This window comes from Neovison vison, chromosome 8 (assembly GCF_020171115.1).
Source record: "Neovison vison isolate M4711 chromosome 8, ASM_NN_V1, whole genome shotgun sequence".
Taxonomy (NCBI): domain Eukaryota; kingdom Metazoa; phylum Chordata; class Mammalia; order Carnivora; family Mustelidae; genus Neogale; species Neogale vison.
Window position 1 is genome coordinate 69213121 of NC_058098.1, and position 23325 is coordinate 69236445.

The following is a 23325-nucleotide window of genomic DNA, read 5'->3' on the forward strand; positions in this document are numbered from 1 at the left end:
AGAAAAACTTTGTGAGATGTTAGAAGTAATAATAACATATATAAAGAGCCCGGCAGATGGCTCGCAGTATTGTCATAAAATAGAGTGACTTTGTGACAGAGTTTGGGGGCTTTGAAGTCTTGGGGTTTGAAGCATAGTTCATGGGGATACTGTCAGCAAAATCCAGAATATGAGACAATTCCAGAAACCGATGACTAGTTTCTTCAAATAAATTGCAATGAGGAGGGGCGCCTGACTGGCTCAGTCGGTGGATTATGCTACTCTTGAACTCAGGGTCATGAGTTAAAGCTGCACAGTGGGCATGGGGCCTATTTAAAAAAAATTAAAATAGTTAAAAGTTTAAAAATTGCAATGAGGAAACAGAAGTGGGGAGAACGTATCACGTGAAATCGATATGAGGGAGAGAACAACCAAGGGCAAAGCATGGAGCTTGTTTTATTTAAAGAAATGCAACTGTAAAAACAGTTTGAGCTGGATATTTGACATGTATGGATTTATAATTTTTAGATGTGTTAATGGAATTAACTTTATTCGTTAGAGATTCTTTTTTTTTTCCGTTAGAGATTCTTGGTGAGGTACTTGGGGTGAAATCTGTCTGGGATTAGCTTTAAAGCGGGAGGAAGAAAAGGAAGAGGAGTTTAGGGTAGGACTGATCTCTTGTAGCCAGGTGCAAGAAGAGTCATTGTTCTACTCTTGTGTATGTTTGAACTTTATCATAATAATGAAAAAATAAGAGCTGAAAGAAATTTTAAAAAGTTCATTTCAGCTACTTTATATTTGTGACATGCTGGACAATGGTCCCAAATGCTGTTTGTAAAATGGAATTGGGACCTTTGCGTTATTGTTGGGATTAGCCACAGAGGTGGCTTTAGTTACTTTCTCCACAAAATTGGTTCATACTAGGTCTCTGAGCTGAGCTGATGACGGTGGGGAGCTTTAGGGAGAAAAGTCCTTTCCCCCAGGCTTGCCTTACTTCCTCTTAAAGGTATAGTCAGAGCTGCTGCTTCCATTCTTTGCTGTCTTTGTCTTTTGTTGCCGGAAATGCTGGAGCATTCGTCTGCCATTCAGGGTCCTCCTCTTTCAGAACGGTAATACTTAGATAGTCATCTCTTTTTTTTTTTTTTTTTTTAAAGATTTTATTTTATTTATTTGAGAGAGAGAGACAGTGAGAGAGAGAATGAGCGAGGAGAAGGTCAGAGAGCGAAGCAGACTCCCCATGGAGCTGGGAGCCTGATGTGGGACTCGATCCCGGGACTCCAGGATCACGCCCTGAGCCGGAGGCAGTCGTCCAACCAACTGCGCCACCCAGGCGTCCCAGATAGTTATCTCTTAATTCTTCCCTTAACACTCCTGCCTCAAATGCTGTTCTTTTTTTTTAAAAGATTTTATTTATTTATTTGACAGAGAGAGATCACAAGCAGGCAGAGAGGCAGGCAGAGAGAGAGAAGGAAGCAGGCTCCCTGCTGAGCAGAGAGCCCGATGCGGGACTCGATCCCAGGACTCTGAGATCATGACCTGAGCCGAAGGCAGCGGCTTAACCCACTGAGCCACCCAGGCGCCCTCAAATGCTGTTCTTAACAAGAGTTTACCAGTAACTTGATTGCTCTGGTACTGCCACTAAGCCCTTCTGTCTGGCCCGTCTCCTGCATTCCCTCTTCCTTTCCCACTGTCTTCCTTTCCACCCATCTTAACTTTTGACTCTCCATGTCATTAATTGGATTTGTATTCTCTCTCCCTCAATGTCAAGACCCTCTTCTCTGCTTTTTAAAACCGTACCCAATTCTCAGGGCACCTGGCTGGCTCAGTTGGTGGAACATGTGATTTGATCTCAGGGTTGTTAAGTTCAAGCCCCACATTGGATGTTGAGATTGCTTAAAAAATAAAATCTTAAGAAAAAATCATAACCAGTTCTCCTTTAAAGAAAGAAAAGTCCTCAGTACATGTCCAGACTGTGGTAGGCAGGATAACAGCCTCCCAAATATGTCCATATCCTAGTCCCAGACCGGTGAATATGTTAGGTCATGTAGTAAAAAGTTACCAAGGTTGCAAATCAACTGACCTTAACATAGGGCAATTATCCTGGATTATCCAGGTGGGCTCAGTAATGAAGGGCAGCAGCAGGAGAGTCTGAGGGAGATGTCACTATGGGAGAATGGTCAGAGAGATGCAGTGCTGTTGTTCTGAAGGTGGAAGAAGGGGTTATAAGCGAAGGAATGCAGGGCAAGGAATGCAGCCTGTAGAAGCGAGGGAAGAAGATGAGCCTCAGTCTGATGGTATGAAAACAGTCTGCAAGTACAGAATAAAGAACTTGTTTGCTGGAATAGTTTGAGTGTGCGCTGCTGATCCGATGCCCCATCACACTTTAGTGTATGTGTTTTACAAAGACATTCTTTTATATACCTACAAAATGACCATCAACATCAGGAAATTATAGTTTATATATTTCTGCCATTTAATGCTCAGACCCTATTCAAGGTTGCTAACTGTGCCTGTAATGCCCTTTATAAAGCCAGTTCAGAATCGTATGTTGCTTTTAGTTGTCTTGTCCGTTTAGTTGTCTCCACTCTGGAACAGTTCCTGTCTTTCCCTGACTCCTGTGACCTTGACACTTCTGAAAATTACACCAACAGCTCGGTTTGGTCTGATGTTCCCCGATGATTGGGTTCAGGATTATGTGTCCTGGGCAGGAGCACTGCAGAGGTGATTCCACACTCTTCTTGCTAGGCATCTGATGTTGCCTTGTCCCACTGCTGATAGGGTTCACTCTGGTCGCCTGATTAATGTCTGCCAGACTTCCTCACTGTGCAGTTGCTCCTTAGTAAGTATCTTATGGGGGCAGCACTGAGATTAACTCGCTCACCAGAACTTGGATGAATTTATGTCCGTCTGGACTAAAATGCTTTATTATAGTCAGTGGATTATAATTCATAACTGGTATTTAGCTTCTGATGTTTAGTTTGTTCCAAATTTGGCTGGTAGGAGCTTCTTCAAGTTGGTGCCTACGGCCTTTTGACATGTCCCTATCATTCTTTGAGCACTTTTTAAATTTACCACATAAAATGTTCCAGGCTCAACCTTCTAGGCTGTTTATAAACCCATGAGGTAGGTACTATTATCATCACCCCCACAGTAGAGATGGGGAATCCTAGGAAAGCTCAGGATTATGCAGCTAGCTAGTTGTGGTGATAGGACAGTGAATGCAGAACACTTAGCTTGGGCCTGAGCTCTTCCCCACCCCTGCACACCCCCACTTTGAGGTAGTTTTAGATTTGCAGAGACTGCACAGAGTTCCTATTTACCCTTCACCCAGTCTCCCCTAATGTTAACAGCACAATGATTGAAACCAGGAAATTCATACTGACACCGCGCTGTTCATTAATTTTGCCAGCTTTCCCAGTAAGGTCTCCGTCCAGTCCCAGAACTCCCTGAACAAACTAAACATTGCATTTCACTGTCATGCCTCAGTCTTCTTCAGACTGTGACAGTTGCTATCTTTACCTTCATAACCTGTCACTTTTGGATAAGAGAACTGGTCCATTAATTTGTAGGATGCCCTGAGTTTGGGTTTGCCTGTTTGTTCCTGGCCAGACTGAAGTGATGGTTGTAGCACAGGTGGCACAGCACCCTTAGTGCGTCACCCCAAGAGACAGTGACTAATGACTGGGGATGCACATTTTGGTCATTGGTTTAAGGTGCTGTCCACTAGGTTTCTCGGCCATAAAGTTACTATTTTTCCTTTTTGCAGTTACTAGTTACCTTGTGGGGAGGTACTCTGAAACAATGCAAATGTCCTTGCTTTTGCTTACTAACGTTTGCATCCATTTTTGTCTAGATCAGTTAGTACTGTAGTGTTTCCCTGCCTGTGGTGATTTCCATTATTATTCCTTCTAAAGGAACTGAACTAATGTAAGGAAGAACTGTTTCTGGGCCCCTATGTATATATCTATTCAATTTATATCAGAGTGGGCTCATAAATATTTTATTCTATGGCTTATAATCCACCACAGATTTGATCACTGGGTACTCCTTCATGTTGGTTTCTGTGTCCTTAAGACAAACCCCCTCCTTTCTGGGGCACTTCCTTACTCTGTGGTACCACATTACTTTCTCTGCTCTAGATCTGGAATTCCTCCACGGAGCTCTGATTCCTTTTATTGAATGGTGGTGTTTATTTATTTATTTAAAAGATTTTATTTATTTATTTGACAGACAGAGATCACAAGCAGGCAGAGAAGCAGGCAGAGAGAGAGGAGAAAGCAGGCTCCCTGCTGAGCAGAGAGCCCAATGTGGGGCTCGATCCCAGGACCCCAGGATCACGACCTGAGCCGAAGGCAGAGGCTTTAACCCACTGAGCCACCCAGGCGCCCCTGAATGATGGTGTTTAGAAGCCCGATCTGGACACTTTTGTGCCTTTGCTCCTGGGGTGCCACTGTGCCTAGGCCTGCTGAGCAGACAGGGCTAGGAAATCCACACATACATTCTAACCCTAGCACTCACACACTGAGGCCTATTTATTTCAGCATCTATCTGTATGTGTATTAAAAATCATGAGTCCATACATCCAATCCCAATCCAGCACCACCACCAAGTTAGTTCTAGCTTTACCACCTTTTTGTTTTGTTTTTCTCCAACAGTGGGAAACCTGGCATGACCAGTGGTCTGTGACGTATTGTCCCTATTGGAAGAGGGAACTGGGGGGATGCTGTATTGTGCATGGCCTTAAATGATGGGATTTTGACAGACACGAAGGAAAGTCATTCCCGGCAGAGAGTAGAAGCTGGTGGGTGAAGCATGATGATGTGTGAACCCAAACAGGAAAGGAACAGATCCCAATGGGCCTAAACTTAATGCAGCTTGTAGTTCATGAAGGGGATTTCACCTGTGTCATGTCAGTTTCATTTTATTCGGCAGGCAGTGGAGAACTGCCTGACATTTTGGATTAGGAAGTGGTGGAACCAAGGCTATGTGGGCTTGGATCTCAAGCAAATGGACTGGGTTGGGGGGTAGAATGAAGCTTGCGTTCTAAGACCGGATGGTAGAGGCCAACACAGTAAAGGAATGGCAGGTAGTAAAGGCATTATAGAAGAACCAACAGAACTTGGTAAATGACATAAAGTAGAGAAGGTAACGGAAAGGGAGGAATCAAAGTAATAATGCTCCAAACCTGTGTAAATTTGGAGAAAGTGGTACCATGAACCCAACCCAAAAAAGTTCTCTGTAAATGGTTTTCTCCTTGAGGGCATGTACAATTTAACTACTCTATGACCACAAAGCCTCATAAAATGCCCTGTGACAATAGGCCTCAGTCAGCTCTTACCTACGACCTGATCTCAGCTCTTGGCCTTCCTTCAGCCCCAGCTCCGGATGCCTTCAACACACAGCTATGACAACCATCCTCCCATGGCTGGCTACCTGTCACCGAGGACACAGCTAAAAACCCTCTCAAGGCCTTCCATGTGCTGGCTCCAACCTCCCTTTCAGGTTTATCTTGCATTATAAACAGAGACGGCCACTTACCTTTCCCTGCTGTCTTCACATCACTTGGGTCCATGCCCTTCTCTCAAGCCCCGCTGATCCCTTGAGCTCTCACCTCAACCTGGAACACTGACCCCTATGTGAACCCATGCAAGTCAATCTGCCACCTGCTGGATTAGATGCCCCTCTTCCTGGCCCCACAGTGCTACCAAAATGGCCAGTTCATCATTTTCCCCTGACCCATACATTTTTGGGGGCAAAGACTTGTTTACCACTGGCCCCGAAATTGTGATACCTTCCTGGACATACTCCAGGTGTCCAAATTCCTGACGAAGGAAGGAAAGGGCAGGCAGTCACCAAACTCATGCCTCTCTGTACCTTCCCACTCCCTGCCACTTAGCTTCTTCCTTCTGAGCTTAGCTCATCAACACCGCCTTCTCACCTCCCCCAGCAGTCCCCTTCCAGCTGGCTCAGCCCTAAGCCCTTGTCACTGTTGGGTCTGTCAGCCTCGGCCATGTCTGAGCAGGCCAGCAGAGCTGCCCAAACAGAATGGGTAGGTGAAGATGCCCCAAGCCCCAGCTGCCTGCCATAAGGTCCTATATAGGAGTAAGGCCAAATTAAGACAGGCTTGTTCTCTGTTCCTTCTTGTGGATTACAGCAAGTGCATAATGAGGCTGGGGAATTCTATCACCATGTTGAGAGCCCAACCTCCTGAGGCCTTCTGTGCCACGTTGCCCCGCCAACCCCTCAAACCCTCAGGCTTCTGAGCTAGAGCCAGTGCCATGCTGCCTTCTTGCTGGTCCTTTTCTCTCCAATTCCTCAGGGACAGATGAGTAAAAAAACAACACAAAGAACCACAAGAAAACAGAGCCACACACTACGGCTTGTCCATAATTATTACTATAATGATTTATAAAAGTTTTCAGGCAACTGTGTTAAATTATTGTACATATCTGGGAGAGGGAAGTGGGGGTCCTGGCCACAAGGTTAGTGAAAACTTTCATGGGAGAGGTGGGAAAAGGAAATGTGCCCCCCTTACTCCCTCTAGGTCTGACTCCAGATTAAGTGGCTTCCTCTCAACAAATGAAGACTGTTAACCCTTCCCATCCAGGGCACTAAGGTAAAGGAGAGGGAGCAGTGTCAATGAAGTGCTTTAAAGGGAGACCACAATGAATTGCGGCCGCCCGGACCCCGTGATCCTCTGCTCTGGGTCCAAAGGGTCATCCTGGGCCAGACCCTTGGCTGGGGATGGAAGACTGCCCAGTCCTCAGGCCACACCAAGGCATCCCCCGGGAAGACAGGAGGATTGAATGTGATAGGCTAAGGAATGCCTAGGTGTGGCACAGGAAGCAGTGATGCACCAGTGGGGAGCCGCTGCCTACCCCTCCACCCCCTGCCTCAAGCCTAGTGACGCAGGCAGCCAGGCACTCTGGCTCTGGGAGGGATCCTGTCAAAGGAAACGGGGATGTTGGGTATCTGGCCTTGGGAGTCTGGGGAAGCAGCCCCAAGGGTCAGAACAAGACCTTTCCATGGGAGATCCCTGGAACAATCCAAAGCTAGGCTCCTCAATTCCTAAATTCCAGCTCATGACTCCATCCATGCAGCTAAATGTTACTGTGTCTGTGTGAGCTTGCACGCGCGCACACACATGCACGTCTGCAGGGGAGGGCCGCAGGGAAGCATGGCTACCCCACCTGCCCAGGGTTCAGGGCATGCAGGGGACCCTAGGCCTGAGATACGAGCTCCAACCAGCAAGGGTTAAGGGCTCTGACTCCTCTTTCCTCCCACTCTCCTAACACGCTACACCTCTTTGGGCACTAGAAGGTTTTACGATGAATAGCACGGGAGCCATCTTCTTCATACTCCTTTTTGGATACCCACATCTTCTTAAAAGTATCAAGCGAGGCCAAGATGGAGCCACTGTGAGAAGGGAGGGATAGACTCTTGTGGACCCAAGGGCTGGGCCATCGACCCTTTCTGGGCACTCAGAGCTCCATCTCCTTTATCTGGGAGGGAAACCCACCCACTGCCACCTGGCCTGCGCCAATGGTCTCCTCCCAGAGCCCTCCCCGTGAGCCCTGCCTCACCCAATCCACGTGGAGTACAGCCGTTCCTGTGGGGCCGAGATCTAGAGGGAAAAAGCAGGAGCATAACTGCCCATCCTCACATGGCAGCCCCTACCCCAGCCTTTAGAGCATTCCCCTCAGGGCCCAAGGCCAGGCAGCAAGTGCATCAGTGGGGAGCAGTGGGAGCAGCCAAACACAGAGGAGGCAGCCGAGCTGAGCTGTCTGGAGGTGGCATGTTCCCTTTCCTCCCCCAGTCAAGGTTACCCAGCACCTGCATGCCCTATGGGGCTCCCTGTAAACTCACCTTGATTTTGACATCCTTTGGGGCAAGCTTCTTCACTTCACTTAGCAATCGGTCACCGAAGCCTGTGAACACAAGGCTGGCTGAGCCCAGGGCCCACATCTGAACTCCCTTATACTAGCACCCCTATCTCCACCCACTGGTACCCCTAGCTGCTGCCACTTTTAGTAGTGCTGCTGCTTCTTTTAGTAGTTCTTTCCAGAATCAAGGATGGCGGCAAGCCATCCCAAGGGCAGGAAAGAGCCAGCATGATGCCTGAGATGGACCCAGCTTCCTCAGAGAGGCAGTGGGAGAGGGAACCCCGAGTCACACAGCTTGGTCTGGCCTCTGCACTCTTCCATCCAAAGCAAAATCAAAGGTAAATGACAAATCAGGGGAAAACATCTACCATTTCTGCCCACTGCAGAGGCTAAGATCACATGCAGTGTTGGGAGGGCACTGATGGACTCCCACTGACCTACCAGCTAACAAGAACCTGTGTCCACCCTCTGACTCAGCAAGTCTCCTGGAATTTCCCCTTTAGGGATATTCCTATTACGTGAGGTTATTGGATGCAGCACCTCTGGGATTAGAGATGGCTGCAGCGACCTCACAGGCCATCGGTAAGTCAAAGGGGAAATGGCCTATCCATTCAGAAATGCCACATGGCCGTCTGAAGGAGCTCACATGAATAGGGAAAGATCTTCCAGATATGGGGCTCCAAGAAACATACATGGTGTGCTGCTTGGGGAGCATGTTATGATGGGCATAAAAGCGGGAGCAAGGGGCAATGCACATTTGTTTATACCCACACAGCTGAGGGCTGTGTAACTGCCGGAGAGGGAACAGGAGCGGGGCGACCGCGACAGTGGGAAAAGGGAGATGTCGTCTCACACATTTTAGATCTTATGTGAATATAGCACCTACTTGAAAGTCAGTAAAACTTAACTTTAAATCTCTCTCTTAAAAAACACCAAATGCCGAGTACTAAAAAAGCCAATAGAAAATGGGCCACGTGCCAAGCTCCAGGGAGTGCCATCTAAGTGCTGTCTTGAGCACCACCTCCCAAATGGTGGTACCTTTGAAAAGCGTGGAGCCACCTGACAGCACGATGTTGGCGAAAAGCGTTCGGCGAAGGTCCATGTCGGATTTGTGGATGGCGAAGGCCAGCACCTCGTGGAGCCCCTCACTCTCATCACCTACCAGGTCTGGCTGGAACAGCAGCTCAGGGGCCCGGAAGCGCGCTGGCCCCACCTTTGGAACACAAGATTGAGGGGGATGGACCTCTTCTTCCTCTAGATGCCAGCATCACCTCCGCCATCCAGTGCCAGGCCCGGCAACTTACGTCGAGCATGCTGCCGTCTGGCAAGGTGTACTGCACCTTCTCTGTCTCTAGAGCCTCGTCCTTCTGCGGGTTGATGGATAGGTAGCAGGCTCGCTGCAGAGGGCAGGGCCACAACACTCAGAAAGCTGCAACTGGGAAACCTATGCCCGCCTGGGGCTCAACCTTGCGCCTTGGGGCTACCACTGCCCATCGCCCCACCCAGCCTGCCTCCATACCCTCCTGCCCCGTCACCTCTTTGATGGTCCGGACAACCTCGAACTCGGCTGAGGTGTGAAAGTCAACTCCTTCCTTGCGCAGCAGGAGCCGGAGATAGCGGGAGACATCACGGCCGGCAATGTCTACCCGCATGATGGAATGAGGCATGGCAAAGCCCTCGTAGATGGGGACAGCATGAGTGACCCCATCTCCTGAGTCTAAAACCACTCCCGTCGTGCGTCCTGTTGCGTACCTGTCACCAAGTCAGCATCCCTTCACCTCAGCCAATGAGGCATGGGGACCTCCTCACCCCTGGAAGGGACCCTGGACATTTGCTTTATCAGGTCTCAAAAAGGAACCTGAGGAATTCCTGAAAGGAACAGTTACCGGGGGGCTGTTTCTATGGGCTACTCTGACAAAAGCAGGAGGATAGCCAGGAGGACGGGGACTCAGGGGACTCTAGGGCTTAGGGAGCACTCACAGGCTGAGCACGGCCTGCATGGAGATAAACAGGGCTGGCACGTTGAAGGTTTCGAAGAACACCTCTGCTGCCTTCTCCCGGTTCTTACTTGGGTTGAGTGGAGCCTCTGTTAGGAGCACTGGATGCTACAAGAGATGGCAAAGTTTAGGCACATGACCACATCCTAGGCCCTAAAAGAATCCTCACAGGCCAAAATGCCTGCTGCAAGCACAGGCAGCCGCGGCCTGCTCTCATTCCCGAGGGTAGCATCCCACTGTCTGCCAGCAGTTCTTCCTCCCAAGACCCAGCTTTCTCTGGAAAACTCTACTTGGCAGCCACGGACTGTGTGGACCTCCCCCACCTCCCCACACCATGAAAAGGCAGCAGACCCTAATAAAATGCAGAGGAAGCGTGACAGCGTAAGCAGGAAGGGCTGAGCAAGGAGAGGGCAGAACAGGGAACTGGGAGGCCGGCAGGTGGGGCTGGCTGGCACACCTCCTCAGAGAAAGTCTGCAGCTGATCTTTGGAGTAGACGTACTGCCAGATGCGCTCCATGTCGTTCCAGTCCCGCACCACGCCGTGCTCCATGGGGTAGCGGATGGCCAGCAGCCCTCGGTGCTCCTGCAGGGGAAGGGGGGAAGGTCAGCAGGAGCGCCCAGCCCCTCTCCTCCAACTGCTTTCTGCCGTCCTGGAAGCCGCCCTTCATCTGTCCTGAACAGAACCACCACTGCTTCCTGGGTGTCCCCACGGCTGGTGGCAGGTCCTGAACTCAGCACAGGCCTCTTTTGTCCAGCAGCAGCTTCTTAGGCCCTCAGAACCCAGTCAGCTTCAACTGGCAGGAGACAGAAAGGGTGGTGACACGCTCCCTCCTATTGTAGTCCTCCCCAGCTGTGCTTCTGGGGCTTCTCTACTTGCTGCCAACACATTCTCCCCTCTTCTCTCTTCACGCTGCCCAGTTTCCTTCCCCACCATTCTATGATGCTGCTACGGCACCAGGAGCTGCCTTGTGGCCCATTCCATGCTGTTCTCTCCTGTGGTCACCTGTCACTCACTGCTCCTTCCAGCTCTTCAACCATTGCTCACGTGTCCTGCACGGACCTGCCCTTCTGTGTCCTCCCAGAGCATGCCCCCTTTCACCAAACACCACCTGACCTCTCTCACCCAGAGCCATGGCTCCTGCTGACTCCATCTCTGGAAAGGCCTGCATCTCTGTTCCCCTGGCTCACCCCCTCTCCCCGAACTGCGTACCCCCGGTGCTGCTTGCTGCTGCCCTCTACATCTTCACTCGGGGGCCCCCTCTGGCCCTGAAGCATAGACAAGTCACCCCACCTGGAGTGTAAGAGGTGGGGTGACTCATTTCCACGACACTCATTTCTATCAGTCATCAAGGCTGAGGGAGCCAGACTCTTAAGTCCCTTTTTAATCAACTCTTTCCTCTGTAGCTGCCTCGCTCTACAAGACAGGGCATAAAGTAGTGTGTTCCTCTAACAGGAACCATCATGCCATCTCAGAGTACTTCTGAGCTGGAGCCTTGAGAGTCCAGGAAGACACCTGGCAGATAGCCCCAGAAAACAGAGATTCCCTCTTGGGAGGAACAGCTCTGACCACGAGCCCACGTTCCCGGGACTATGAAGCCCCAAGCCCAGGCAAAGCAGGCTCCACAGGTGTTACCTCTGCTTTTGGTCCAATGAAGAGGTCCCCCTCCAGGGCTCCAGCCATCACTCGCATGTGCTTAGGACGCCCGACACTGCAAGGACCGGTCAAGTCAGCAAGGTGGGTGGGGGCGTGGGTGAGCCCACGTCCAGGAAAACCAAAGTCTAACTCCTATGGTCAAAATGGAATCTACTCCAAAGCATCTGGCCACGCAGCAAAGGCCAGAACCCAGGCCTAGGGATATGGGCCCACAGAGCAGGCCTTGGCAGGATGGCAAGCTCTGGATCAGAAGAAAAGGTATCCTTTCTGTTCCCCCCACTCCGTCCCAGAGAGGGCTGAGAGCTCTGGAATCTTGGCCCTTCATGGTCCAGCCCTGGCAGAGGGTCAGCTTCTGCAGCCACAATGACTCAGCCCACACTCAAGATTTCAGGAGGGTGGGGCTGCTGGCACTGTCTGTGGAGCAAGGTCCCAGGAAGTCAGGTCATGGCTCCCTTGTGCACCCTTCTCTCATTCACTTGATCCTGCCCCTTCCCACTCCCAGGGCTTTCAGGATACAGATTCAGTTCTTGGAAGACTGGACAAGCTACCATTCTAAAATCTGACCTGAGCTCCCTGCACATCAGTAGGAACTTTTAATTGTACCTAAGTGGAGTTCAGAAAAGAAAGCTGAAGCCCTATTGTGCGCCTGGTGCTCCAAGCTGGCCCTGTCCTCAGACCAGGCATGGGGTTCTTGGTATAGCCAGCCACTCTGGGGCCCTCCCAATGCCCCTGCTTAGGCCAATCCCTCTAAAGCCTCCAGGATTTGAGAAGAGGCACCACCTAGAGAAAACTTCCTGATGGGCTACAGTAGCCAAAGGAACACTCTGTGCTTCCGACCCCACCTTAGCCCTGCTGTCACTGGTTCCATTCAGGGAACACTCCCCTTGACCAAAAAAACCCATTATTTTCTAGAGCTGGAAAATAAATAAGCCCTGAAAGAAACATTTCCTGGGAGGAAGGGATGGCTGTGCATTAACGCCCCACTCTTTCTCCCCTGAGTTTCGGTTTTTCTCCCAGAGATGTCTCCCTTCCATTCTTGGTGCTTCTATACCTGTTCCCAAGAGAATGCTGGTGGCTTCTCCTTCCTGCCTGGCTCAAGGAGGGACCAGAATCAGACTTCAAAGAGGAGGAAGCCCAGGGCACTTGTCTTGTCCTTCCAGAGCCAGTAACAGCATTAGCCTCACAAGTCTGGTGTTTCCCCCTATAGGTTGGGGGCAAGAGTTGGCCTCCAACAGAGCTGTGATGCAGAGCCAATGTTCTTCCAGGAATCCAACAAAAAGAGTAGAGCTGCTGCCTGAGCAACACTTACTAGTTTGGGAAACAGTATTTGGGAATCTGGTCTCCTGCAAAGCCAGCCTTGATCACCCCCGAACCCTGTAAGGAAAAACAATGTTTAGCTCCCAACATATACCTCCAGATGAAGGCAGTGCCCAGCAGTAGAGGCAGCCCAGGGAGGAAGGCTGAGATCCTGCCAAGAGGGTAAGATCATTTATAAGTACACCAGTAATTCACAACCAGGGGGTGATTTTGCACCCCTCCTCCCAAATGTGACAATGTCTGGAGACTGTGGAGGGGACAGCAGAGGTAGAGGGCTTGTGGCATTGAGAGGGTAGATGCCAGGGATGCTACTAAATATCCTACAATACACAGGCCAGCCCCTCACACCAGGAATTACTTAGCTCAAAATGTCAATATGGTGCAGACTGAAAAACCATGACGTACATCCTTCTCTGCACACTCTAGGGTCAGCTCCAGGCAGGAGGAACCCATAGCAGCACAAGCTGCTCCCAAAGTCAGCTAGAGGCAACTCCAGGCATGGTTTTTTCCCAATATCTCCTGGCCACCCCCACCCCCCACCCCAGCAGACATGGACCACATACAGGACCCACCCAGGAAGATCACTGTGTATATAGCACCAGCTGGCACCTCTCTTCTAGTGGCGTCTCCAAAGACTACCGGTAAAGAACTTGGTCCTGCCACTGCTCCAGCATGGAAACTGGACTTGGGATCTTAAAGGGAACCTGGCATCTAGAAACCTCCCACTAATGAAGGAATCAGCCTTCCAACCTCACTTCCCACAGATCACTGTCAAACCTTTTGGGTCTGCAGAGCAGAGAGAAATATCCTCACATTAGAGAGGAAGGGCTAGAAGCCCACAGGGACCAGGCAGGTTGTCCTCCGAACTCCTAAAAGTCGTTGGTTAGCCTAAATGAATTATCTGCTGACCAAGGAAGTGTCATAATTCTTCTAGGCTACAGCCTGTTGGAGTGGACCCCTGAGCCCAGATCTAGCCTTCTTATTAAACATCCCCTGCTGTGATTCAAGGAGCCCACATGCATACTCCAAAACACACAAACAAAAACAAAAAAACCCCCATTCAGGATTACATGGGGGTCATGTGGGAGGAGACACATCCCAGAAAGAGGAGTAAGGCATAATCAAAAACTCCAAGGCACACACAGCTCAGGCAGATACCCGGCGAGGGGCAGATATATATCTGCCCTTCATTTTCCACTCATGGACAGGAAAGTTCAGAAGTCAGAAATCCTCAGAGGGCAGCTGAAAACATGCTGTGCCAGTGCTGAAGGACACCACCACAAGGAACCCCAGCAACTTTTCTCTGAAGCTTCCAAACCATTATCCCAAACTGCTTTGGGTCCTGGGAAGAGTAGTCCTGAACTCTCCCCACAGTCCTGCTAGCTGTGGAATTTCTGCTTGGCATGGGCAAGGAGTAATTAAAGAGACGGTTAAAGTAGCCGAGGGGCCAACCAGGTGATGATGGATATGTGGCTGGCAGAACTTAACCTATACATACAACATACATATTTTCCAGTCAAAGAGCACAGTAGGGACTGTCCACACTGGAGATCCTGCTAAGAGCTGCAGTCTCTTGGTAAGTGGTCTTGTAGAGGTCACCAAGCAAACTCTCTCTGTAAGATCAGGCCAGCAAAAGGGCAAATACTGTTTCTCCTCTATTACGAGGAAGGGCAGCCAGAACCCAAGTAGGAGCTAAAGGGTCTGGCGCTGAAATCTAACCAGTGACCGCCCCCCCCCAACCAAGAAGGGTCCAGAGTGGGTCCTCAGGCCTGACACACGGGGGCATGGCTGGGCTGATGGGCTGTCATTCGAGCACTCCCGATGCTGATCAAGTGCCGCCAGACTGATGGGTCCCTGCGTCTCCAGCACCTCCCCGCCGGGCCCGAGGAGCTCCGCCGCACTGGAGGGGTTGGCTCCAGGACCCGGGCTACAAAGCCAACTGAGCAGGAGAGCCCCTGGCGGACGTGGAGGGCGGGCAGTGCATGTAGGACTAGTCGAGACCGGCGAGGATCCCCTCCCGGCGCCACCGCGTGCGCCCCCGAGGGCAGGGCGCCCGTCCTCCCCCCAACTGCCGGGCCTCACGTTGTCGATGACCACAGGCTGGTTGGCGATAATGTCGTAGGACTCCATGGCCGGGCCGGCCGGCCCTGCCCAGCGGGGGGCTGCAAGAGGAACCCGCGGGCGTGCAGACCTGTACCGCGGTTGCTCTAGACACCGCGGCGCACCCCTCCCATCCCGCTAGCGCAGCCTACGCCATCCCCGCGGGGCTTGCTGGAGGACGCTCCCCCCGTCCCGACCAATCACCGTTCCCACTTGCGCGGATTGACGGCGGGCGCCCGGGGCCCGCTGCGGGCCAAGGGGCGGGGCCTCCGGGTGCTGACCAGCCAATTGCGGCCTCCCGGAAGTACTGCCGGGGCGCTTTCAAGATAGGCTGCGCGGTGTCGAGGGGTTTTTGGCAGGGGATGACGTCATGGCTCGGCCCTTAAAGGGGACCCGGGCAGAATCAAGGGGGTGTCTGAGAGTCACTTGTCCAGGAAAACTTCGTTCCTGAGTGGCAGCACCTGCGACCACGCTACTTCGTGAGCGCGTAGGCCCCGAGGAGGCAGGGTCTGGATATTTTACCCAGAGCGTTTCTTTACTGAGCACGGGGGAGAATCCTTTTCCGTGGAAAAATTTCAGTTCTGTGGTAACTTGGTAGCTGGCGTTAGTCGAACACCTGCTATGTGTTTGCGGAGCCCTTCTACCTGTTTTACATAGATTATATGAAATCCTTGCACTAACCGTTAGGTAGCTGTATTCTTATTCCCATTTTGCAGATGTGGGGACCGAGGGGCCTCACAACTCTGGAACTAGCCCAGGGGGTCTCCAGCCCGCAATAGCTGGGGTCAGCTTGCTGGCAGCCTCCCGCCCCGCCGGGGTCTGCTGCCTCAGCGGTGCAAGGGATCGGGTCCCAAATTCTTTTTTTTTTTTTTTTTAAAGATTTTATTTATTTATTTGACAGAAATCACAAGTAGATGGAGAGGCAGGCAGAGAGAGAGAGAGAGAGAGAGGGAAGCAGGCTCCCTGCTGAGCAGAGAGCCCGATGCAGGACTCGATTCCAGGACCCTGAGATCATGACCTGAGCCGAAGGCAGCGGCTTAACCCACTGAGCCACCCAGGCGCCCCGGGTCCTAAATTCATTTGCCAAACTGAGCCATAGTTATTTGCTTCTCTTTAGAACTTTCCCCACTAAACTGTGAAATTAAATTGGGTGAAAGTGAAGCACATTGTACAGAAAAGTGCAGAAATCACATTGCAGTGGATTATTACAATGTGGGCACCCTTGTATAACCGTTACTGAGTTTAAGAACAGAGCATGACCAGTACCCCAGAAGCTACCCGCTTCCCTCAGTTGCTGCCCGGCTCCTCTTCGGAGGTGACTCCTTTCCTGAATTGTACCACCAAAGGTTAGTTTTGCATATTTAGGAACTTTATGCAAATGGAATAATAAGTATGCACTCATAAAATGGGCCAGTGTGCAAACATTAAAAATAATGAAGTTTTATGTAATTTCATATGAAACACATCAGGACACAGGGCTAAGTCAAAGCAAAGAAAGCCAGACACAGTGCCCAGAATGTTACATGTGTGAGAGTCTGCAAAGAGTATATGAGGGAAGTTCAGGGCTCCTATGGGAAAGGGACCACTGGTAAATGTGGGTGAATGAAGGGAGAATTCTTTTTATTTACAACATATATTTTTTTGGTATTGAATTGTGGTTTTTAAAAAAATATTTTAAAGATAATAGACTTTATTGCCCAGCAATTACAAGTTCTCAAACATGTATTTTTCTACATAATTTATTGTGAGGTGATCAATGTTAAATAAAAGACTAATTTTCTTTTCTTTTCTTTCTTTTTTTCTGAAGATTTTATTTATTTATTTGACAGGCAGAGATTACAAGTAGGCAGAGAGGCAGGCAGAGAGAGAGAAGAGGAAGCAGGCTCCCTGCTGAGCAGAGAGCCTGATGCGGGGCTGGATCCCAGGACTCTGGGATCATGACCTTAGGTGAAGGCAGAGGCCTTAACCCACTGAGCCACCCAGGTGCCCCAAAATACTAATTTTCATCATGTGTTTCAATTCATGGCTTCTTGACCAATTCTTCATTTTTCCTTCCAACTGCATGCCTCTAGGGAATGAATTTTGACCAGGATAGTTTGGGACTTGAATAGTCATCTGCAGCTACCTATATGCTCCTTACATACAGTTGTGCTCCCAGTGGTTTTATCACAGCCATCCTGTGAGCAGTTTCTGGAAAACATCAGGTTGACCTTCATTCATCTTCACCTCATAGGCTCTGTTGCACCTGAAGAAGCCCAGTGACAGGCCAGCAGATGCTGCTGCCCAGCCCACTTGGCCGACAGTGCCCCATGCACCCTCATCCTTTGGTGGCCTTGTGGAAAAGCGGTATTAAATTGTTTTTAACTTGTTCAGGTATATAATATTTTCCCCTCTTTTTTTTTTTATTGTGGGAGAATACACACAATGTAAAATTTGCAGTCTTAACCATCTTTAAAGTTGAGTGGTACTAAATACACTCATAATGTTGTGCAACCACTACCATCATCCATCTCCAGAACTCTTTTTATCTTGTAAAAATGCAACTTTGTACTTATTAAACAGTAACTCCCATTTCCTCTCCCCTCAGGCCAGGGCAACCATTGTTCTATTTTGTTTCTATGCATTTGGATACCTAGTGGAAGTGGAATCATATAATACTTACCCTTTGTGACTAGCTTATTTATGGGGCATGTCCTCAGTATTCATCCATGTTGTAGCATGTGACAGGATTTCCTTTCTTTTTAAGGCTGAATAGCATTCTATTGTATGAATATACCACATTTCGCTTATTCATTCATCTTTTGTTGGACCTTGGGTTGCTTCCACATCTTAGCTACTGGGAATAACACTGCTATGAACACGGGTGTGTAAATGCCTCTTTAAAACTCTGCTTTCGATTCTTTGGCACATATAGCCACATGTGGGCTTGCTAGATCATATGGTAATTCTATTTTTACTTTTTTGAGGAACAACCATGCTGTTTTCCATAGCAGCTGCACCATTTTATATTCCTAACAACAGCCCAAGAGGGTTCTAGTTTCTCCACAGTCTCATCAGCACTTGTTATTTTCTGGTTTTGTTTTTGTTTTTGTTTTTAGCAGCCAACATGATGGGTTTAAGATGGTATCTCATCATCGTTTTGATTTGCGTTGCTGTAATGATTTGTGATGTTGAGCATTTTTTCATGTGCTTTTTGGCCATTTATATATCTTCTTTGGAGCAATGTCAATTCAAATCTTTTGTCAACTTCTGAAACAATTATTTGTTGTTGAGTTTTAGGAGCTCTCTACACTTTCTGGATATTAATCCTTTATCAGGTATTTGCAAATATTTCCCCTCATTCTGTAGATTGCCTTTTTACTTTGTTAATCATGTAGTCTGATGCACAATTTTTTTGCATTTTCAGGAAGCCTAATTTGTCTATCTTTGTTGTTGTTGCCTGTGTCTTTGGTTTCATAGCTGAGAAATCATCACCAAATCCAATGTCCTGAAGCTTTTGTCCTGTTTCATTTTTTAAAAATTTTTAAAAAGATTACTTATTTATTTATTAGAGAGGGAGAGAGAGAGAATGAGCGTGAGTGCTCATTTGCACATGGGCCGGGGGAGGGGCAGAGGGAAAGGCAGTCTCCCTGTTGAAGAGAGCCCACCAAGGGCTGGATCCCAGGACCCTGAGATCATGACCTGAGCTGAAGGCAGAGGCTTAACCCACTGAGCCACCCAGTCACCTTTCCCTGTTTTATTTTAAGGATTTTATAGTTTTAGTTCTTAATATTTAAGTCTTTTTACCCATTTTGAGTTTTTTGTATGTTGTGTTGGGTAACAGTTCAGCTTCATTCTTTTGCATGTGGATATTCAGTTTCCCCAGCACTACTTGTTGAAAAGACTGTCCTTTCTGCATTGAATGGTTTTGGTACTCTGGTCAAAAATCATTTGACCATATATGTGAGGGCTTATTTCTGGGCTCTCTAATCCAGTCCGCTAGTCTGTAGCCTTTAAGATATATTGCTTTTTAAATGAAGTAAAAAAAACTGAAGTGAAAAAGTATCTGCATGACAAACAGCCAAGCATTTATGAAAGAAGTGCTTGGGTTCTGCTTGCAAAGAAACTCCATGAACCTGGGCAGCTGGGGCAACAGTGCTGAGGGAGGAGTGCCTGAAAGGGGCCCCCAAAATACATGTTAGCTATATAGCGAACCCAGCTAAAGGGGTAGGATTGTCAATTATTCCCTGAGCCAGGGAGGAAAAGCTCAGAAACCTTACTTTGGACAAGGAAAGGAACAAAAAGAAAGAAACACAGGGAGGGGCAGGAGAGAGTCATAAGGTGAGAGAATCCCCCAAACCCGCAAGGCCAGCCATTCCCTCCTTGCTTCTTCTGGCTCCTCTCAGCATCTCCCCCATTTCTTACCCGAATGTCTCTCTAGCACTTAGAGTCCTTTGATCTTCTCAATGTCAGTATTTTCCTTATACCCACATTACTAATAAAGTAGCCAGTGCAGGTCAGTTCTCAGCACACATGGAGGAACCATCAGATAGGTCTTTGGGGACTTCCTGAGAGACAGACCGAGAGAATGGAATGTTCTATGCCTCACGTCACCTCCTCATCCTTTCTACTACAGGCACCCATCTGAGGCCACTAATGATTAGAGAAAAATTAGTGATCAAACAAAACTATTAAGGAAACACTGTCAACTAAATTAACTCTGAAAATTGGATGAGTTCTTGCTGTAGCCTGAGTACTTCCCTTGAGTGTTGGATTTCCTTTTAAGATCTTATTATTACCTTGGGAACCTAGGGTGGAAGATTGGGGTGAACTGAAGAGTCAGATGCCTGGGTGTAATTTGCCATCTTCAAATCAGAACCTTATCATTCTGTTTCATTTTTGTATACCTCACAGGTGAAAGCATAGGGTCACCTTGTTATACATTGTATTTTCTTATGCTCTGTGAAAACACAAATGACATATAGTAAACTGCAAACTGCATGTATATGAAGAGGGCAGTTTTGTGAGTTTTGATGCATATGAACACACCATGAAACTGTTTTCCCCATCAGGATAATGAAGATACCCATTGCTCTGCAGTTCGTCATGCACCTTGGTAATCCCTTCCTTTCCTCCCATTTCCACCCCTTTATCCTTGGACAAGCACTAGCCAGAACTTCCTGTACTATAGATTTATTGTCATTTTCTGGAAATTTCTATTGTATATGATTACACAGGCATAATACAGTATTTATATATTTAAATATGTAGAATGAATTGTAATATAGTGACGTGTTAAATTGTATGGAAATGGACTACATAAGTGGGCTTATCTGTATGTATTTCTTTTGTTGTCTAACTTCTTTCACTCAGCATATGTATTTTGAGATTGTTTCATGTTACTGCATGCAACATGTTTGTTACTTTTAAGTGTTTAGTAATTTTAATTATTTATTTAATTTAATTTTAATTTTAATTTATTTATTTGACAGAGAGCCAGAGAGCAGAAGCAGGGGGAGCTATAGGCAGAGGGAGAGGGAGAAGCAGGCTTCCTGCTGAGCAAGGATACTGATGTGGGTCTGGATCCCCTAGGATCATGACCTGAGCCAAAGGTAGACACTTAACTGACTGAGACACCCAAGTGCCCCTATTTTATTTTTTTAAGATTTTATTATTATTATTTTTTTTGACACAGAGGGAGAGAGAGCGAGAGAGCAAAAGGAGGGGGAGCGGCAGGCAGAGGGAGAGGGAGAAGGGAGAAGCAGGCTTCCTAGAGCAGGGAGCCTGATTAGGGGCTTGATCCCAGGACCCTGGAATCATGAACTGAGCTGAAGACAGATGCTTAACTGACTGAGCCATCCAGGTATTCCCTGAGCATCTATTCATGTACTCACTTGTCATCCATATATCTTTTTCAGTAAAGTGTCTTCAACTCTCAATCCCATTTTTAAATTGGTTGTCTATTTATTATTATTATTTTTAAAAAGAGTTTATTATATTTGAGAGAGCGCCAGAGAGCTCAAGTGGAGGGGAGAGGCAGAGGCAGGCTCCCTTGGAGCAGGGAGCCCAATGTGGGACTCCATCCCAGGATCCCAGGGTAATGACCTGAGCTGAAGGCAGGGGAGGGGCAGAGGGAGAGAGAGAATATTAAGCAGGCTCCACACCCAGCCTGGAGCCCCATGTGGGGCTCTATGTCACCACCCTGAGATCATGACCTAAGTTGCAGTGAAGAATCTGAGGCTTAACCAACTGAGCCACCCAGGTGACCCTCCTTTTTCTTTTCTAATTCATATGCCTTTCATTTCTTTTTATTGCCTTATTGCATGAGTGGACCTTTAGAACACTGTTGAATGAAAGTGGTGAGAATGACATTTTTGCACTGATCCTGAGATTAGGAAGACAGTATTTTGCTATGATATATGTTACTTGAGATTTTTTAATAGATGTCTTTTATCAAACTGAGAAAAGTTCCCTTTATTATTTTTTTAAAAAGATTTTATTTATTTATTTGACAGAGAGATTGATCATAAGTAGGCAGAGAGGCAGGCAGAAAGAGAGGGGGGAAGCAGGCCCCCTGCTGAGCAGAGAGCCAGAAGCGGGGCTCAATCCCAGGACCCTGAGATTATGACCCATGGCGGAGGCAAAGGCCCAACCCACTGAGCCACCCAGGAGCCCCAGAGAAAGTTCCCTTTATTTTACAGCAATGAGAGTTTTATCCTAAATGGATGTTTTTGACTTTTGTCAAGTGCTTTTTCTGCATCTAATGTGTTGATCATATGATTTTTCTATTAATGTGATGAATTACAGTTATCTATTTTTGAATGTTCAAGCAAACTTGCATTCCTGGGATAAAACACACTTAGTTGTGGTATGTCACCCTTTGAAAAACACTGTTGGATTCAATTTGCTAAAATTTTGTTGAGAATTCTTACATCGGGCAACTGGGTACTCAGTGGGTTAAAGCCTCTGCCTTCGGCTTGGTCATATCCAGGGTCCTGGGATCGAGCCCCACGTTGGGCTCCCTGCTCAGTGGGAATCTCTCTCAAATAAGTAAATAAATCTTTAGAAAAAAGGTTCTTGCATCTTTTATGAAAGATATGGGCCTGTAACTTTCTTTTATTATAATATCTTTGTCTGGTTTATTATGAGGATAATGCTGGTCTCACAGAATGAATTAAGAAGTATTTCCTCAGTTTCAACTTTCCAGAAGTTTGTATAGAGTTGATGATATTTATGCCTTAAATATTGGTAGAGTTAACCAGTGAAGCCATTGACTTCGAGTTTTCTTTGTGGGAAAGTTTCTACCCACAAATTCAGTTTCTTTAATATAGAGCTTTTTCTTTTTTAGAAAGAAAAGCAATTTCTTTTTTGTAGAGCTATTTAGGTTATTTATTTTTTCTCTTTTTTAAAAAATATTTTATTTATTTATTTGAAAAAGAGAGACACAGCGAGAGAGGAACACAAGAAGAGGGAGTAGGAGAGGGAGAAGCAGGCAGCCCTATAAGGGGCTTGATCCCAGGACTCTGGGATCATGACCTGAGCCAAAGGCAGATGCTTAACGACTGAGCCACCCAGGTGCCCCTATTTATTTTTCTTGAGTAAGTTCCGTTTGTATCTTTCAAGGACTCTGTGCGTTTTATCTAACTTGTAGAATCTATTGGCAAAATGTTGTTCATAATATAATGTCATTTTCCTTTAACATCTGTAGTATCTGTAGTGCTGTCTACTCTCTCATTCCTGATATTGGTAATGGTTGTCTTCTGTCTTTTCCCCCTCATCTATCTGGCAAGAGGTTTGTCTATTTTATTGATTTTCTCAAAGAACCAGCTTTTGGTTTCATTGTTTTTTTTTTTTCAGTGGTTTTTGAATTATTAAAATGACAATAGGGGCACCTGGGTGGCTCAGTCAGGTAAGTTCCTGCCTTCAGCTCAGATCATGATCTCAGAGTCCTGGGATTGAGCCCCACATTGGGTTCCCTGCTCAGCAAGGAGTCAGTTATCGTTTCCTTCTCCCTCTGCTCCTCCACCCTGTTCATGCTCTCTTTCTCTCCTAAATAAATGAATAAAAAATCTTTAAAAAAGGTAACAATAACAACAATAAACAAAGAAAAATGTGTGACAGAGACATATGTGGTCTGTGGAGCCCAAAATATTTTGTATTTGGCTTTTTATAGAAAAAGTTTATTGACTCCTCCTCTAGACCTGGATGACTGCATAATTATAGATGTTTTCCCTTCATGCCTAGATACTCAACAAATCCACCTGGAAATAAGAGAAATGAGGCAGAAAAAGTCTAATGATCACTTAAAGGTAAGTGCTCTAGTGTGTACTTAGGTTGCAAAGCAGCCTGAATTCTGTTCCTCTGGTGATGTGAACCAATGCAAGGGAAGGGAAGGGGTAAATGGGAAAGGAGGTGG

General features: G+C 47.6%; 1 protein-coding gene across 2 annotated transcripts; it reads right to left on the minus strand.

Annotated features, from left to right (window-relative positions):
• Positions 1-6359: 6359 nt before the first annotated feature.
• Positions 6360-15080, minus strand: ACTR1B (actin related protein 1B). 2 transcript variants are annotated; one of them, XM_044263851.1, is made up of 11 exons: positions 14913-15080; positions 12823-12887; positions 11493-11568; positions 10317-10442; positions 9843-9967; positions 9398-9614; positions 9167-9259; positions 8901-9075; positions 7846-7907; positions 7563-7603; positions 6360-7395 (listed from the first exon to the last, which is right to left on the minus strand). In XM_044263851.1, exons 1-11 carry the CDS (start codon positions 14958-14960, stop codon positions 7293-7295), a joined length of 1131 nt encoding a protein of 376 aa, XP_044119786.1. In that variant the 5' UTR covers positions 14961-15080; the 3' UTR covers positions 6360-7292. The 2 variants fall into 2 exon arrangements, with proteins under 2 accessions (XP_044119786.1, XP_044119787.1); XM_044263852.1 differs by lacking the exon at positions 11493-11568 and having other exon boundaries at positions 14913-15078.
• Positions 15081-23325: the final 8245 nt, after the last annotated feature.